Source organism: Pagrus pagrus, assembly GCF_965226575.1.
Source record: "Pagrus pagrus genome assembly, chromosome: 24".
In the NCBI taxonomy this organism is placed as follows: domain Eukaryota; kingdom Metazoa; phylum Chordata; class Actinopteri; order Spariformes; family Sparidae; genus Pagrus; species Pagrus pagrus.
This window is the reverse complement of record NC_140206.1, coordinates 7400773-7417957: the sequence shown is the minus strand read 5'-3', so window position 1 is coordinate 7417957 and position 17185 is coordinate 7400773. Positions and strand designations below refer to the sequence as shown.

Genomic DNA, 17185 nt, shown 5'->3' with positions numbered 1-17185 from the left:
TGTCCTTCAGCTGCTCTGCCTCCACTCTGGACAGATAACGTTAGCTTTACATGTGGTTAATGTGGTAAACTGTTAATTAATATCACTGTTTACCATCTTACCATCATTCCTGATGGACTTATACCACAAGCTTTATTGCTAAAGTGATTCCTAAGTGCCGATAAATATATCTGCTGTTAGCTAGTAAGCGGTTGCCAAGAGCCACACCCGGCAAGAAAACCACCTCGCTACTGTATTCCTTATGGTCAAACTGGTGTCCATCTTCTTTGAGACTATTTTCTCTGGGTTCTTCCAGTCTGGGCAGAGTTTGCGGACCGTTGGCATCATGCTGGGGGGCTTAACACACATTAAGTGCTATTGGCTACTGAAAATTTGCAAGTCCCTCCCTAACAACCTGTTTTTAGAGAAAACACTTAACTATGCCAAAGCACCACTCCGCTTGCCATTCATTTTTATTGCTTTGTTCTAAGGTTTAGACCCATTGTTCTAAGATAAACCTCAGTGATCACATGCAGCAAAAAGTAAAGTCCAGCAAAGACAGACGAATGGCAGCATACTGTAAGAGGAGTCCAAAAAGCAGTCCCTGATGATTTGTGCAGGAAGGTGTCCAGATCCATCTCCCTCCCTGCTTCTGTGTGGGCAAGAATCAATGTCCATCCAGACTTTGGCACAAAAGAGAGCTTGAAGTGCTGAATGCTGGACCTCAGGAGAGGATGTGGAGCCTGACGACGCCTGATACCTACATCCATTTAGTGCTCATCCTTTCTTCTCTATACTTCCTCCAGGGGTCTTCAGACAGAGAAAAGGTGTGTTTCTGGCTGTTTTTTATCAGCTTGTTTATCTTACCTCCATGCCATATCCCCAGGCACTGCAACATGGAGCAGTTCACTGTCCACAGCTGATTGATAAAACATGCAGTGCAGTCTTTTTCCCTCATTGACATATCTGAGCCTCCTAGCAATCTACTCTATCTCTATCTGCTTGTGTTCAGGGCCTCTGGGTTGTTCGACCAGCCATGGTTGTTGTCGATACTGTATGTTCTCGGGAAACCCCGGTGGCTTCCTGTTATTTTGGAAATCCTCGCCTAAGATGGGATTTATTGCTCCACCGTGGCCTCACGAATGGAGCCCATAGAAGGAAAATAATCCCAGTGAATTCTCCAAGTAGGAAAAGATTTACACCTCCTGCTTCAGAGCAGGAAATGGAAATGTTTCGCATGGGGCTTCTTGTGCGAATGGCTGAACCTATATGCTAGTTGCAACATGGCTCGGTGCACTGAAAACAACTTCTGAGGGACTCTGTAGACTCCTGAGACCAAAGTGGCTGCCGTTGTACGACAAGGAAACAAGCTGGATAAGAAATGTATTAGTTTGAGATCTGATCCGGTGAGAAGACAGTCCTTGCCCTTCACGTATGGGCAAAAATGGTGCAATACAAGAAGATAGGCAGGTGTGGTTGAAGTCTGAGCATTACCGCCAGGATCTGAGTGGATGGAAAAACATATTGTGGCTTTCTGCCGACAAAAATGGACAGCTTATGTTTACCTGCCCCATGACAGTAGGTGGCATTTACGAAAGTGTCCCTTTCCATCTCTGTCACCTTCAGACAAGCTCTCTTTTATGCCAGAAGCTTAGCTAAAAGTTTCTCTACACCAGAGGATGACAAGTGACCTTGGAAAAGAAACTGCTATTTCATATTGTAGGAGACAAACTTACTAAGGTGATGAAAGTACTACTATTACAAAAAAGAAAGATTAAACCTGAGGTAAAAGATTTGATTTGTCCTATTTACACATGCAGTAGACATACAGAGAGAGAGTAATTCCAATATATATTCTCTTTTTAGCTCAGTTTTGGCCTCCACAAACTCCTGAATGAATTATCTGCTCGTTACATAAAAGGTGCAATATGTAAATATGTATGAAATAAAAGTTATGTCTGGTTTATCCATGCATTGTGAGTGCTGCAGAGATATCTGCTGAAGAAAGCAGATGTCCCATTGCCTGGCAGCATGCGGACCAAATGGTGTTTTCCACAAATCAGATCTTGTCTCCTCCAGGCTCAGCTTAAACGTGAGAGCCTTCAGGATCGGACAGGATGAGTCTCCTCGAGGCAAAGTGAAGTTCACTTTCAAGTCCCTCGGAGAGTGTGCGCTCCTCAGGACACACAGCAAAGCGCTCTGCAGACTGTCCCGTCTCAGCACCACATGGCAAGTGTCGTGTCTCTGTAATAATAGGTTGTGCCTCATTGAGCAGGCTTATTGGATCTTCCTCAGAAGTGAGGTAAGTGGTGTGCTAAATTGAACGCAATTCATGGTTTTTGGGCGGAGGGCCGCACTGCTATTACATTAGGTGAGAGAGAATTACATAGGCAGAGACAATATTGCAGCTGTTCAAGCGTTACAGGACGCTCGTGGCCTTAGTGAAATCACATTTCAATCACTTCAGCAGTCTCAGGTGACTCACTGTAAATGAGGACAAATGAGAAAATTAAAATGACATCCGTCGATTTTTGGGCCACAGAGCCCAAAGCCATCGCTAATTGAAATTTTCAATCACACTAAAGAATTTTTTTTTTAAAGATCACACCAGTGATGGCAGAAAGAGCAGAGTGATGGTGCCGTAAGTGTGCCAATGATGAACTTATCTGAGTCAGTGGAGCTGAATCTGTCAAAGCTGACCACTGTGTTTTGATGCTACAACCCAAGGTCACATTCAAAATGAACTCAGCTCAGTTTCTGCACATCAGTCGATGCTGTAATCAAAATCATTGACCTGACTCGGCAGAGGATTAAAACACTGTAAACAAGCTCTGAAATGGGTCAACGAAGACGGTTATATTTGTGTGGCAGCAGCAACTCAGAAACAAGATTGTTTACTGGGTTATGTCACTGTAAGAGGATTATGCTCTGCAACAAAAGTCATCCCGCTGCTGGTTTACAAGAGTGCTGTGCGGTTTTGAGCCATTCAAGACGTCTTCCTCCTGAGCATTTTCAGCCCTGACAAGAACAAGAATGTTCGGTTCAAAGTAAAGGCTAAGATAAAGTACCACCTGTAACCTGTAAAATCACAAAATAAGATCTAGCTTTTTCAATTTCAGTAAGCATAAATCCAAAGTTAGAGAAAAGGGTAGAGCTGAGGATACTTGTGTGCCACAAAAAATAACCCAATCTTGTGAAACAAAAATTTCCGAAGTGCCTTGCAAGGGGAGACTAAAAGTAGAAGGGGCTAGTATTTAATATTGGGCCTCTAATTAAGTAGCCACAACAATGTCTTTGTAAGAAAACACTTTAATCTCCTAGTAACCAATACACAATCTAAACGTCTAATGATGTTAATACTGACTTTATTAACATTTAACTCTGACGTAAGACCGTCCCCACCTGCTTCAAGACAGCCACCATCATCCCTGTACCTAACAAGTGCTTTGAGAAACTGGTTCTCCAGCAAATCAAAGACAACATCCCTGCCAGCTTGGACCATCACCGGTATGCTCTCAGAACCAACGGATCCACAAAGGATGCCATATCCACTGCCCTCCACTCAGTCTTCCCGCACCTTGGAAATAACAACGGTTAATCACAATGCTGTTTGTTGACTTCAGCTTGGCATTAAATACTCATCCCCATGAAGCTGTTTGGACAACTTAACACTCAGCTTGAGTAACACTCTCTGCAATTGGATATTGGACTTCCTCACGAGCAAATGTCAAACAGTTCGGATTGACAGTCGCACCTCCTCTACGGTAGCGCTCGACGCCGGAGCACCCCAGGGCTGTGTGTCCAGCCCCTTTCTGTTCACACTGTACATTGATGAATGCACTCACAAAGGTCAAGAGAACTGATGTATGCGACGACACCACCGACATTTGCCACATTGAACACAACGACGAGAGTTCATATCAGGAGGAAATCAACAATCTTGCAGAGATCAATCTACTGCTCAACGTCAGCAAAACCAAGAGGCTGATAAATCTAGGTGCTGTACCGTAGGCAACTTGACTTGCCTACGATACAGCACCTTGCCCATGAAATCTTGCTTCATGGGCATAAAAAGTCTCCCCTTTTAAGCACTGCACTGTATTGTACTGACTCAAAATGTAACTCACCGTTCACCACCACAGCGATGTCCACAAAGTCGATCTCGCCACGGGCCTCGACGCTGGCTTCACAGCGGTACACGCCCTCGTCAGCCTTGGTGACCTGATGGATCTGCAGGTTGTTGTTTGCGAGCACCTGGAACCTGCCTTCACAGCACGGGCGAAGAGGAGGAGGAGGAGGACGGACGGGAAGTCAGGCGAAGACAGGAAGAGGAGAGAGAGAGCGGGGAGGAGGGAACGACAAAAGAACAACAGTGTATGATAGAGAGAGAGGCGAGATAAGAAAGTTAGGAAAACAGCAGTGGAAAATTGCCATCTCCACTCCTCAGTAGCTCGACTGTCAATCTTCACTCCAGCACATTTACCTGATAAAGTCTGCATAGATAAACACTCACGCAATTACAGTTTCAAATCGGCTGCGGTCTCTCTCTCTCATTGTGGCCGCTATGAGATTGGCCAGGAGTGATGAGGCCCCTATCTCATTTCTCCCAAGCAAAGATATTTATAACCACGCATTGTAATTAGAGTGAAATGATTAAAAAAAAAAGAGGGGGGAAAAAAAAAAGATCGCTTCTTCTTCATGTTTCATCATCACTGTGGCTCTGAAGATTTGAATTTCAATTAAGAAAACGTGACAGATTCAAGGGGTCACTCTTTCTAATCAGTGTTCAGGCATGCATTTTGTCAGGACAGAGGATGGGGAAGTGGTGTAGAGAGTTGTAAATCAGGGAGGAAATAATGAATCCAAGTGTGCTGGTTCCAGCTATTTTATCAGAAAATAATATTACTGAAAGCGAATCTGTCCTCTGAGTGCCTTCTTCCTCTGTCTGTCTTCTTAAACAAATTAAACAGACCACCCTCCTGATATTTAACACCACCGAAGCAGCTGAAAGGGGTGTGATTAAAAGGGAGACGCTTGAAAAATCAGCTCAAGATCAAATTGGACAGAACATGATTGACAATGCGATTGTGAATTACTGTATTGTCGTTTGCAGCTTTTATAAACCGATCTGATGGAAATAGCTCTTTTGCACTTCATCTCCTGGGATGCAGCATCTTCAAATGTCACCATCAAACTGCTCCATAATCCATTCTCTCATTCGCTTGTTAACATGGTTTCCGTCCAAGTTACGCGCCTCCTCCGGGGCTGATGGGGTTTCTATTCATAGCATTTGATATCCTTGTCTTATTGTGAAGCCACACAAAAGAAGGAAACAGCATTTCCTAGAGAACAGTATTTTTGGCACATTAGCACTTCTTTTCAATGAGCGTTTTTCTCTCTCAATAATCGAGTGTGTTTGGCAGGTTTACATTTGTAATGTAATCCTCTTGAGATTGCTGCTTACTTGCAGTTTTTATTACCATCATGATCTACTTCTGGAACAATCAACATCAGTTACATAGTTTGATATTGCTGAGCAATGTTGTGTGAAGCGCCTCCATCCAATACTTCATACCTACCCTGCTAATTAAACTACAAACGTCAGTCTTTAAAGCCCCAGAAAATTTGTTTTTGAGTGTTAGTCTTTGCTTGATATCATTGAATATTTATGGCTGAATTAACAACTGTCAAAACAAAAAAAAAACTACCTTGAGCATTAATTAATTAAACACTCAAAACCAAGCTAATCTTTTCAGGACTACTGGTTGGATTTATTTCTAAATCCTGACTCAAACAAGTAAAAAACTAAAGAGAAAAACTCACAATACAGAAATCAAGATAGTAAAAGAAAGTAAAAAGAAGAAAAGAAAGTAAAAACGATTTTGTTGCATTGTGTTCATATTAGACGCCATCACTCCGACTAAGAAGCTGACGGTAAAAACATGGTTTCATGGCCTTCAATGAAAGCAACAAAGTCAAACACAAACATGTGAGTAGTTACTCAGGGACGACTTGCTACTTAATGAATAATGAGTAATTCCTGAATAACTGCGATTCTTGCACTATATAGCAGATAACGATGAGTTACTAAAGAACAGACTGGAAGATACTATATTAATGAATCATTAAGTAATGATTAACTTTAGGAATCAGCCGTTGAGTATCATGAACTCATTAATTACTGATTACTTCATCATTAGCTAATCTTTTTGTGCACCCACAAGTAAAACAAAACATGATACTGAGTAGTTACCAAGTAGAGTTATTAATTACCGACTACTTAATCATTAGTTACTCTTATTGTCCACCTTCAAGTAAAGTGAAACATAATACTGAGTAGTTACTCGGTAGTCATTAATTACTAATAATGTAATCATTAGTTACTAATTCTCTCTAATCTTCACAATGAAATTAAGTAATAATTAAGTAATTAACTAATAAGAGCATCAGGTTAATAAAACAGAATTTCATTTTTATGAAATTCATTATTTAATATTACACCTATTTTCTTCAGGGAATAACATTTTAACACCTTGCAGCTCCACTGATTTATCTGTTTTCTGAACGACTAAACTACTCTGACCTTTGAGCACAATTTAAGCAAATCAACCAGTAATAACCTTATTTTACTTTACAAAAGTATGTTTATCTATGCAAATATATCCCTCCTCCAATTCAATCATCTCCAAAAAGAAAAAAATGGCAGAAAATATATTGAATAAACATATCATAAATAACAGCAGTCAAAGTAAATGAAGTGATTTAATTGTGAAATAAGGTCACGAGAACTTACTGTGGTGCTCCTCCGTGATCTCTTTGTCCTGGTAGTACCACACGACCACGGGGACCGGCGAACTAATGACATCACACACCACCTCCGCCGTCTCACCGTGGCGGAACTCCTGCGGTGACTGAACATCCCGAAACGTCAGCCTCTCTGTGAGATCAAACGAGATGGAGCAGGTTTTTTTCTTTACTCTGCGAGCACTCAGAGCAGACAATTAAATACAGGTCTGAACATCAAAAGGAAAATAAAAACTAAAATAAAACTGCTGTGCTTTTATGGGTCGCTTATGTATGACTGTTTTGAGGCAGAATTTGGGGTGAGGGGTTTGAAAAAGTCACTTTAAAAAACATTTCCCTCCAATTTTCTGTCAGGGTGGCATCTAGTAAGTTGTGTGGTTGCCTTTTTGAGGTAGTTTTGTTGATAATGCAGGGGTAAACGCTGGGCTGGCCTCTATTTGGACACCTGGTACCATGCATTACTGTCAGGAAAAGCCCTAGAACATTGGCTGCAAGAAATAGAAATAAAACTGAGTGAAGAAAAAAAAAAAAAAATCTCCTTCTCAGAATACATTATTAGTTTTGGTAGTACTAAAGGTTGCCAGTATATTACCAGACCCTGCTCTTAAACTTTGAGTTTGAAAGATGTTAACAGCCTTTGTGCCACTTGGTTCAAATTCAATATTTCTTATTGGTCTTAGATTGCTTGAAGGTGAGCGTGACATTATAAAAAGACAAAGAGGCTACAGTGGTGGTAGTAGCTCTGTGAAGCTTTGCATGGGCACTATAGTGCTTTGAGCGAAATGCTAACAATGTCAATGCTAAATGCTTATGTTTAGCAGGCATGTTTGTGAATTTGCCAGAACACACGCTGAAGAAACAGCATCTTGCCTGAAACGTGAGAGAGAGTGGGAGTGCTGGCCTTGATTTTTCTTTTAGCACGCATGTTTACCATGTTCAGCATCTTAGTTTAGTGTGCTAGCTTGCTAACATTTGCTAATTACTAGGGCTGCATGAGTACACCATTATCTGTATCTGTTCAACCAACTAAGTTATCTGTATCCATATCTGTACTCTGAATGGGTGGGGCTTAAACCCGGAATGGGAGGGGCTTAAACCAAATATGGGAGTGGCTAAGCGGATGTTGTTAATTTAAACCTGGAATTGATATGTTTCGAACTGAACTGCCAGAACTGCCACAAAATTGCGCTTTTTATCATTATTTTCAAGGTTCCAACAAATCTTACTTTACTTGGATAATACTCATATAACAATATATTTTCTGTACTGGATACTCGTTTCAACCAAGTATCTGCTCCTCACTCTACTTAATAGCACCAAACGCAAACTACTGACCACTAAATGATGGTAATGGTGTTAGTTTTGCTTGTGTTTGGTCATAAAAGAACTGGACAAATTAAAAAATCTGACCTGATGACGGTGATGAATAACAAGCGAAAGGATCATTTGTCAATTCATCTTAATATATTTCAGTCTGGGCAAAAGCGGTGGACTGTTGAACAAAATAATAGACAGACCAACATTGCCATCCATAAAAACCATGCAGCAGTCCATGAGCTGTGACGTAAAGCCTCACAATACAGACATAAAGTATTAAGAAACAGGCACATGAGAAACGATTCACAGAGTTCACAGGAATTTGAGCAACAGCATGCACTCTAAAAGCAAATAAAACAAAAGCTAAATCTTGCTTTGACAGTTCTCTGGGATACAGATAAAGCGTTTCTGGTGAGACGGCGCAGGAGACAGAAGGGTGGCCATTTTACTTGCTGCCAATCACAACCATGACAAAAAAAATCAATGAACTGAGATATTGTGCAGCCTCTCTGTTTGCCAAATTGGGCAAGAACACAGGCAGCCTTTGACTCACTTTATCCTGTTTTGAAGAGAGCGCTTAAATAGTAGTTTCCACCCTGTGCCGGTTTGAAGCAGTGTCTTGACAAACATTTGGTGCTTTGACAAATTGCTTTTTATGAGGAAACCGCTCTTGGACCAGCACTTCTCCACAAACAGCACGTGATTGTTCTTCGAACCTCGGCTTTTGTTCGGATAGCGTACTTTGATGTGTGCCGGAGCTGGCATCGCTCACCCTGCAACCACCTGCTATCATCTGCGTTCTGTATTGCGAAGGTGTGAATAAATCAACGACAGCTCCCCTATCAGTCCCTTCCGTTAGCGAGACTTCAGCATTAGCATTTTGCTGTGTGATTTATGCCAGGCTGCTCCCTAAAATGAGCTTTCTCTCCCCGACTGCACCCTCCGCCTGTGAACGTGCCTGGCATCTCAGTGTCTTCATTAACTTCAAGGATGCCTTTGCATGTTTTTTGTCATCCACTCTGTTGGTTTTTTATCATCCCCCCTCCTTTGTGTTCTTCTTTTTATTTCCAGGATCTGTTGCTCTCTCACTCACTCCGTCTCTGTCTCAGGTCTGAACACTTCTGGTGTCACTTGTTCCCTCTGTTTGTATTCATTTCCTTTCTCTTTTGTTGTCACTCTGCTCTACAAGAGAATCAGTAAGGGAAACATCCTCTCCAGAGTAACACTCTACTGCACACTTGACACTGGCGAATTGAGAATATACTCAGTACTCCGGAGTTTCTCTTTCGTCGTTCGCCTACACATCACTGGGAGGATAACTGTCTGATATGTCGACGAGCCAATTTCCCTGGACCTCTCTCAACTGGAATGAAGATTTGTTCCTGTCTTTATCGACCAATTTTGCTGGTTTTGGTAAAACGGGTTTGTGCAGCATTATTGCTTTGTCCATTAATAAACTAAGAGGAAATGAAAGGAGCTGGCTCTGACATCGCAATGGCTTAGTTTATTATGAATTTTCCACCACCTTGTGTGGCTGCTGCAGCTAATTCAAAGCAATTTTTACATTTTGCTGTCAGCGAATTATCTTCTGTGTGGGACAGCAAGAGTTTGATCTAAGAGCAAGACCATGCTAGCATCTCTGTGAGGCTGTATTTAGGCACAGCAATGATCGGAGCAAAATGCTAATGTCAGCATGCTACATGCTAACGACGATAATGCTGCCAGGCCTTTTGAAATGATGATGATTATAGCATATTAACATTTGCTAATCATTAACACAATTTATAGTTGAGACTTGCAGGTACTGGTCATTGACCAAAGTGTTCGACAAGGTTAGATCTTGAGCTGATAATGAACAGGAACAATTGGGATTTATCCCCTGGGGAGCATGAATGTTTGCACGAATTTTCATGGCAATGAGTCTAACGTTTGTAGAAACATTTGAGCCTAAAATGTGGTGCCGGAGAAAAAGTCTGGGGATCATTAAAATATGTGGGAAATGTATAAGTTTTAAATTTATTGGCAATTGATCGAAAATTGTTAATTGTTAACTTCAGTCGGTTTAAGTGGTGGACCAACCGACCAACAGGCATCCCTATCCCTGGCGCCAATGACCAGGGAAGCCAGCAAGCAGCTTTTCTTAATGCTTGTCTGAGTTCTAGGCACCCGTTTTGGATTTAAGACCTATCTGCCACTGTATGTAGCATTATTACAACAGCCATCATGGAGATGTCAGCAGCTACTGAGAGGATGTCAACACATTCCCTCCCACAGGTCATGAATTTCATGTACAACATGTTGTAGCACACGGGCCCGTGCACCGCCCAAGGAGTCCTCGCCTGCTCCCACTGTGCGCTGGCAGAATGGCTGTCTGGAGCTTTAGGCAGGTTTTCATCCGCATGCTGCACATGCAATCTGCACCGAGGGGCCCGAGTGAGTGACGCCCAGTTGCCATGGAAACAATGGTTTTAGGGAGCTGGTTATGTGGTGAATGAGGCGAGGGCTGAGTGGTGGCAGGTGTGATTGAGGCTGTGATGTCTCCCCTAATGGTTCACTGGGCGAGGATGAAAAAGGCAACCACACAGCGGGTGATGATTTCCAGAGTGTGTGCACATACATGTAATTGTGTGTGTGTGTGTGTGCGTGCATGTGTGTGTGAACTGAATCCCTGTACCTTGACGTTTCTCCAATTAAACTTGGGGAAGTCTCCTGATCAAAGTCCCAGTGTATCTGAGATACAGAGGGGTTATTCGCATCTCAGACTTCACTTGGTTTTTATGTCAGTGTACACACACCTTCTGCATCCATTATAATGTTAATCCAGGTTGTAGATGGAAGCCACTAGGCAGCAGTTACTGTGGTGACATCTCACTGGTAATTCACAAGCAATTACATTATTAAAGTCTGTGGAGAATTTTACTTTGACCAGCTTTTGCTTGGAAACATGTCCAGGACATCCTCTAGAACCTGTTGCATAACAGACATCAGAAGATTATGATGATAAATGTAAAATTTCCACTAAATTTAGTTTAGTTAGACTTGTGCTCTCTTTACTGGGCTGTTCTGTGACCAGCTTATAAAATAAGCTGTCGTTTCCATGTGTTACGCCCAGTAGACCTTGAGTCGATGTTTTCCACATCACAAGCGTGGAAAAAAACAGAACTGGAAATAATCCTTGGATTGTCATATTGACGTCGTACCTTCCTTTCATAGACATGGAAAATATACACAACAGGGGAAGGTCAGTATTTTTTCTGTGCGTTCCTCTATTTCTTTCTCTCTCTGAATGAGGGTGAAGGAAAACTATTCCATCATCATTAATCATTATCAAAAACAAACTCCATTTAGAAAGATAGGACTGGACACAAGGATTTCATCAGCGCATTGAAACATACATTTTTCACATCCATATTGTTGCAGTAAATCCAATTCAATACACCTTTATTCATCCCTGTGAGGGCAAGTCCAATGGTGGATCATAGACGGCTTTAAACCACTGTTTTGAAACTAAATAACTTGCTCTTCGGTTTGGGTGATGCGTAACCAAAGGAAAGTGTTTCGACTGTGAGCGAAACTGCGTTGGAGTCTTTTGTGCAACAGCAGGGACAGCGCCAAGTCTACACAACACTCAAAAGAAAGCTTTTTACAGGACATCAAATATAAAGTCTACGTCTGAAATACTAAGAATGATTTTATTGGATGATTCCATTTTAGTTCTGCAACCTAACTCATACCCCAGGTTGCTAAAATCTCTACATTTTTAGAAGAAATACACCGAGAACATGATCTCAGTGTTGCTACAGTTCTGTTCCCACATGGTTTTTCCAATTCTCAGCAAATCACATGAATGAGCTGCTTGGGTTGAAGTTGTATCTTGCTCAAGGACACTCTAACAGGACAAATGGCGGTTTATTCACTGCTCAGCGTGAGGATGGGACCTGCGATTGGACAGTCCCTGTAACCACTGAGCCAGCCCTGCCTCGTAACATTAAGTTTTGCCCGAGAAATAGTGATGGGTCAGCAAGGCGGGTTAGCCTCAGTGCCACATTCCTCATTATGCCTGGCAGGATCCCAGTCCCACGGCATTACTAGCTGTCATTATACTTTAATCACAAGAATGAATGTAACGCACACTCACACAAGAGCCCACACACAAAGTCAAAAGGTTCACATGGATCTGCAGCTCGTGGCTGCGCCGAGGCTGGGAATAGGAAAGGGCTGGCTATCCCTGCGATCAAACACTAATGTGAGAGGTTTATTCCCTTCATGTCTCCCTGTCTACTTCTCTTCAGGTGGCAAACGCAGAGCATCTGCAGGCAAATGTGTAAATGTGTGTGGGTGCACATTATCTGTCAAGCTTACGGTAGATCTCCAGCACGACCGAGGCCTCCTCGGTGTGGCCGCTGGCGTCAGTGGCTTGGCACCGGTAGATACCGGCGTCCTCGATGATTGCGTTGTAAATGATGAGCCTGGATCGTGACGTCTCCGTGTGGAGTGCCATTCGCTTGGAGGGCACGATGCGCTCGCCCTGAGGGTTGTACCACTCCAGCCTCACTGGCTCGCCAATAGCTAGGAGCAAGGTCGGAGAAAGAGAGAGAGATAAAATAAACTGATCATGATGAGTGAATTTTACTCTCTTTTACCAGGAAAGGCAGGAGAGTGTAAAAAATTCAGCTTCCTGTTTCATGTTTACATTCATGCACAGAACAGAGATGCTTCCAGTATTACTCCCACACACACCTGGGATCTATTCAGAAAGGCTGTTGACATTTAACTGCCTGAAGACATTTATTACTCCCCTTGCAACAAGTTGCCTCTTGTTGACTTCAAGCAGCTTAATGTACTTTCCAAATTGGTCTGATAAGTTGAGCCTATAACCTCCCAGTCCCAAGATTATTTGTGAAAATATTGGATTGCCCAAGAGTGACATTCGCTTGGCACGAAGTCAGTCAGCCTGAAAGATGCTCAGCATGCAATAAGTCTGGAAAAACAGATGGTCGGTTTTCGTGCTTTGTGTATGCAGCTTATGTGTCAAATGTACTGTTTCAAATATTTTACTCCCTTCTGCCCAGAACTTTCTAGAAAGCAAAGTTTTGCCGACTGAGATCCAAAGGCTGGATTGATTCCTGCAAGAGGTTATTTAAGGGGGCCCAGTCAACAAACTTGCGCTAAACCATCTGCTTGTGCTGTATTTAGCGACGCTCTTGGCTGAAGAAACCCAGCAGGTCCGAATCAGGTAAATAGGATGCTTAGAGCCATGTTTACTTGATCGCAAAGTCTTGCTTTAATATTTTCCTGTGCATTTGCATCCATTAAGATTCAGTTGGACTTCAGGGCCCTGACACACCAGGCCAACAGTTGGCCTAACCCTAACCCTAACTCAGTGGCAGTTGCACCTTTTTTATCAGATTAAAAGGGGCTGCATTAGCGTAAGTGGTGTCAAAAAACGCTGCTTTATCATAACAACAGTTTGTATATCCGCAGTCCTGAGCCTCTGTTTGAGGATTCGAATACAGACTACCGCTATCTGGTGGTATGGACAGTTATTTCCTTCCACGCAGGTGCAGAACTTAGCCATTGCCAGGTTGCTCACGTGGTCTACGTAGGGGTTTGGGTGGGTGGTGGGTGTCAAGTGGTATCCACAGTGAGAACATTGCATTGGAACACGATGATCAACATTAATCACTTCAGCTGTCAATGGATTTAATGTTGGCGCTGATGTGTGCAAACACAGCGCTGCCATTGAATGAGTTTCCCATTTTCATTCTCATATATTTCACTAAGGTTTTACATGTCAATACTCTGGCACTGCTGCTTGTTTTGGTCTGCTGAACAGCTAAGGACCATCCAGCTCTGTTGTTGGAACTTGTTGAGGGAACAGACGGCCTGAAATTATATGATTATGTCATAATCTTGGATTTACATAGCTAATAAGTCTGTAAAGGAACAGGGACATATGTAGGCTGTAAACTCCACTTTCATTTCCAAGATTATGCGCATATACAAACACACACACAGAGAACGACAGCAGCCTGATCCAAAGCGAACCTGAACCCTGATTAAAATGGCGTCCATATGTAGCCCGTGAAACGTGAACTCATCTGGCTACTGGAGGAGATGATAGGGCCATCTGCAAGCAGCAGGTGCCCTCTGCCTGTAAATTCTGCAAATAAAAGTGTCAGTGTGGAGGGCCATTACGTGGCCTATCAATCAACCAGAGCCTTGAACCAGAGAGGAGATGGACAGAGGCTTGTCCTGTCCCTTAGAGACAGGCGACCTGACTCGATTCAAATAAGCCTGCAAAAGAACAAAAAGATCGGAAAATGGAAGTAGTAAAAGTTCGTGACACGTGTGTCGAGTTTAGTAAACAGCGCCTGTGGCGAGAGATAACCCACAGGGAGAGAGAGAGCAGGAAGCCGGCAGTTTGAATGCTCTCTTTTCCCTTCAGTGACAATCGACAAGATGCCCTTGAGCAAAGTTTTTAACCTCCAGCAGCTCAGCAGCCGGCAGCAGAGGATTGGGATGATTCATCTCAAGGGCTCTCAGGTGGAACCGTGAGGAGGAGAAGGCTCGAAGTGGGCCAGGATTCTGCTGGACACATATTTGTCCAGCATGAACACTTATGTAAATAGCTTATGTCTCTCAGCTTGATGGCTCGCCAGTACATAAAGGTAAATCATGATAAATTAGCTGTTTTAGAAGAGCGCCTCTTGATGCCTGCACATTGCATCATAGAAAAACACGCAGGCTCCAACTCACAGCCCAGCAGGCCAACACAGATCGTCATCACAATGTTTCCAACAACCATCAGCATCATATCCTTGGCGTGTGTGCCTGCTGCTCGTTAGTTTCAAGGCCAACAAATCTGATGAGGCAATCAAACAGGAAGCATTGCTAAAAATCATATTACAGAACAAGCCATTCTCCTCGTCTCTCTGCTTTCCTTCACACGTCGCTTCCCACCGGAGCCTCGCGGTTCATGTGGGTACTTGTGGGGAAGAGATAAGTGTCTAGCATCGCTACAGGCGTCTCTTTATACCTGTTAGCGTTACAATGTTATCGCCCCTCACCATTTTACTGTCTTTTGACAGCAGAGACAGCTAAATATGTTAAAGTTGATGCAGCTAGCATGGTGACAGGCCATTTGCTTCACAGATGATCTGAGGAGACAGGAGTGCGTAGCATGCTGCCCTGTTTTCCACGCTCAGCCCTGCCTCCTTCTGTGTCTTATAACTGTATGAATAGCTGGTGGAAAATTCTGTCAAACTGCTCTTAAAATCTGCATAAGCTCTGGCATTATTACTGATTCTTGGCAAAAGGGAACGCTGAATGACTGACTCCTCTGACAGTAGAGTGGAAAGATCACTCTCGATCGCTTTTCTACGTAGGTGCTAGCAAAACATCTACAGAGCGGCGCTGCGTTTGATCGTCGGCTTTTGTTATCTGCTGATGAAACCTACGACCCCAATCTGTTTCAGCTTGATTTTGAACCGCACACAGAAATAAAATTTGAAAAAGAGCAGGCCAAGCAACAAGGCTTTGCGTCTGGAAGGTCTTTGTATCCAGAAGGTTTATGATCCTCCGTAGCAGTGAGGGAGCGATATAAAACAGCTGAAATACAGAACAAACACAACCCTGCACAAGGCGGATTATTGACTAGACGTGCCCCATGGCGCCAAAATTAGCCGAGCACAACCCGAAAGACTCGTCCCCACGGTGGCTGGCACCGGAGCCCTGGTAGTAATTGATTCAGATCTTCGGGGAAGTAGATCTTAAGAGAGAAACAAGAGCTGAGCAGGGAGGGATCACACTGGTCAGCATGTATATGTGCATAACTCAACATGATGTCAAATTTATCAAACATATCTATCTCTGTCTCCCTTTCCATCTCCGTCCACTCTAATGTCTGGCCAAACGTAGGTCAGCTGGGACACATAATATGACCGTCCCTGCTGTGTTTAGAAGAAAAACCACATGGAAACATAATAGCTGTTGGATCTGGTTGGACCGTTGAGGCTGGCTTTGTAGCCTCCTCTGTTTTATTTTCAGCCAAACGCTCGTTCTGGCTCTCTGCCACTTCATTCACAGTCATAGGGGAGGTTAAACAAACACCTAAACACCAGTTTATCAACCTCTTTATTTGCTCCGCCATGAGCTCAGGTTCATTTAATCCTGACAGGAGACCTATTCTGCATCAGAAAACAAGAAAATTACCTTTATAATTATGTGCTTCTGTGTTTGATTGACATTTGTTGGTAAGTTTTGCTGACACCTGCTGAGTATTGTATTCAGTCATATACAGGCAACAACCTTAGTGTGAAATGCTTCCACCGCACCAGGGCTGACTCAATTGTGTGATGAATGTTGAAATTATGCCAGAATTGTAATAGATATTCTTTCCACGAGTTTCCTGGGGATTTTACTGTGGAAATGGTTATGAGTGATACTTCTGGTGCTGGAGCTTACCAGCTTAAGGGTCCAATTTGTAAGAAAGTTGATTATTGAGTCTCAATCCCAACTCCTTAAACATTGACGCTTTGGGATTGTAGGTCGAGTTGGGAATGAGACTCAAAAATCAACTTTCTGAGAAATTGGACCTTTAATTATAAGCCAGAAGTGTATACAACACGAGGAAACAAAATAATTTAACTTCTCAGCACAGCAAACATCTTCAACATGGTTTGTACTTGTGATGTTGATGACACTTATAATGTAATATACCATTTTCTCCCAACTTCAAAATGCATCATTATCAGGGGGATTTTGCGCATTATCAAACAAATACTTGACATTTGCCATTATTGGCTCAGTTCACCAATCGTTAGGACCAATTAACGCAAACCAAGCTCTGCATTTGGTCACAATTCAAGGCTTTCCCACCATGTTGTTTTGGCGGTTCCTTCCACTTGGATTGAACAGCTCCATGGTGCCGTTTCCACAAAAATGGTTCACAAAGACAGCAGGGTAAGTTGTGATTGTCGCGTTGGACCGCAGACTCCAACATCATCATTAAAACATCAAATGAGGCGAAATTATTATTGTGGATAACGTTCAACCAGAGACCTCCAGAGACTTTGGCAGGATT

The 17185-nt window shown here is 42.8% G+C and overlaps 1 protein-coding gene across 5 annotated transcripts in view; it reads right to left on the bottom strand.

Moving 5' to 3' along the window:
* Positions 1-17185, bottom strand: part of ncam2 (neural cell adhesion molecule 2) — a 327503-nt gene that overhangs the window by 74156 nt on the left and 236162 nt on the right. For all 5 annotated transcript variants that reach the window (XM_084347060.1, XM_084347062.1, XM_084347061.1 and 2 more), the window contains 3 exons: positions 12463-12669; positions 6773-6916; positions 4107-4244 (listed from right to left, as the gene is read on the bottom strand). In XM_084347060.1, the coding sequence (XP_084203186.1) occupies positions 4107-4244; positions 6773-6916; positions 12463-12669 (489 nt within the window). The remainder of the gene's footprint in view (positions 1-4106; positions 4245-6772; positions 6917-12462; positions 12670-17185) is intronic.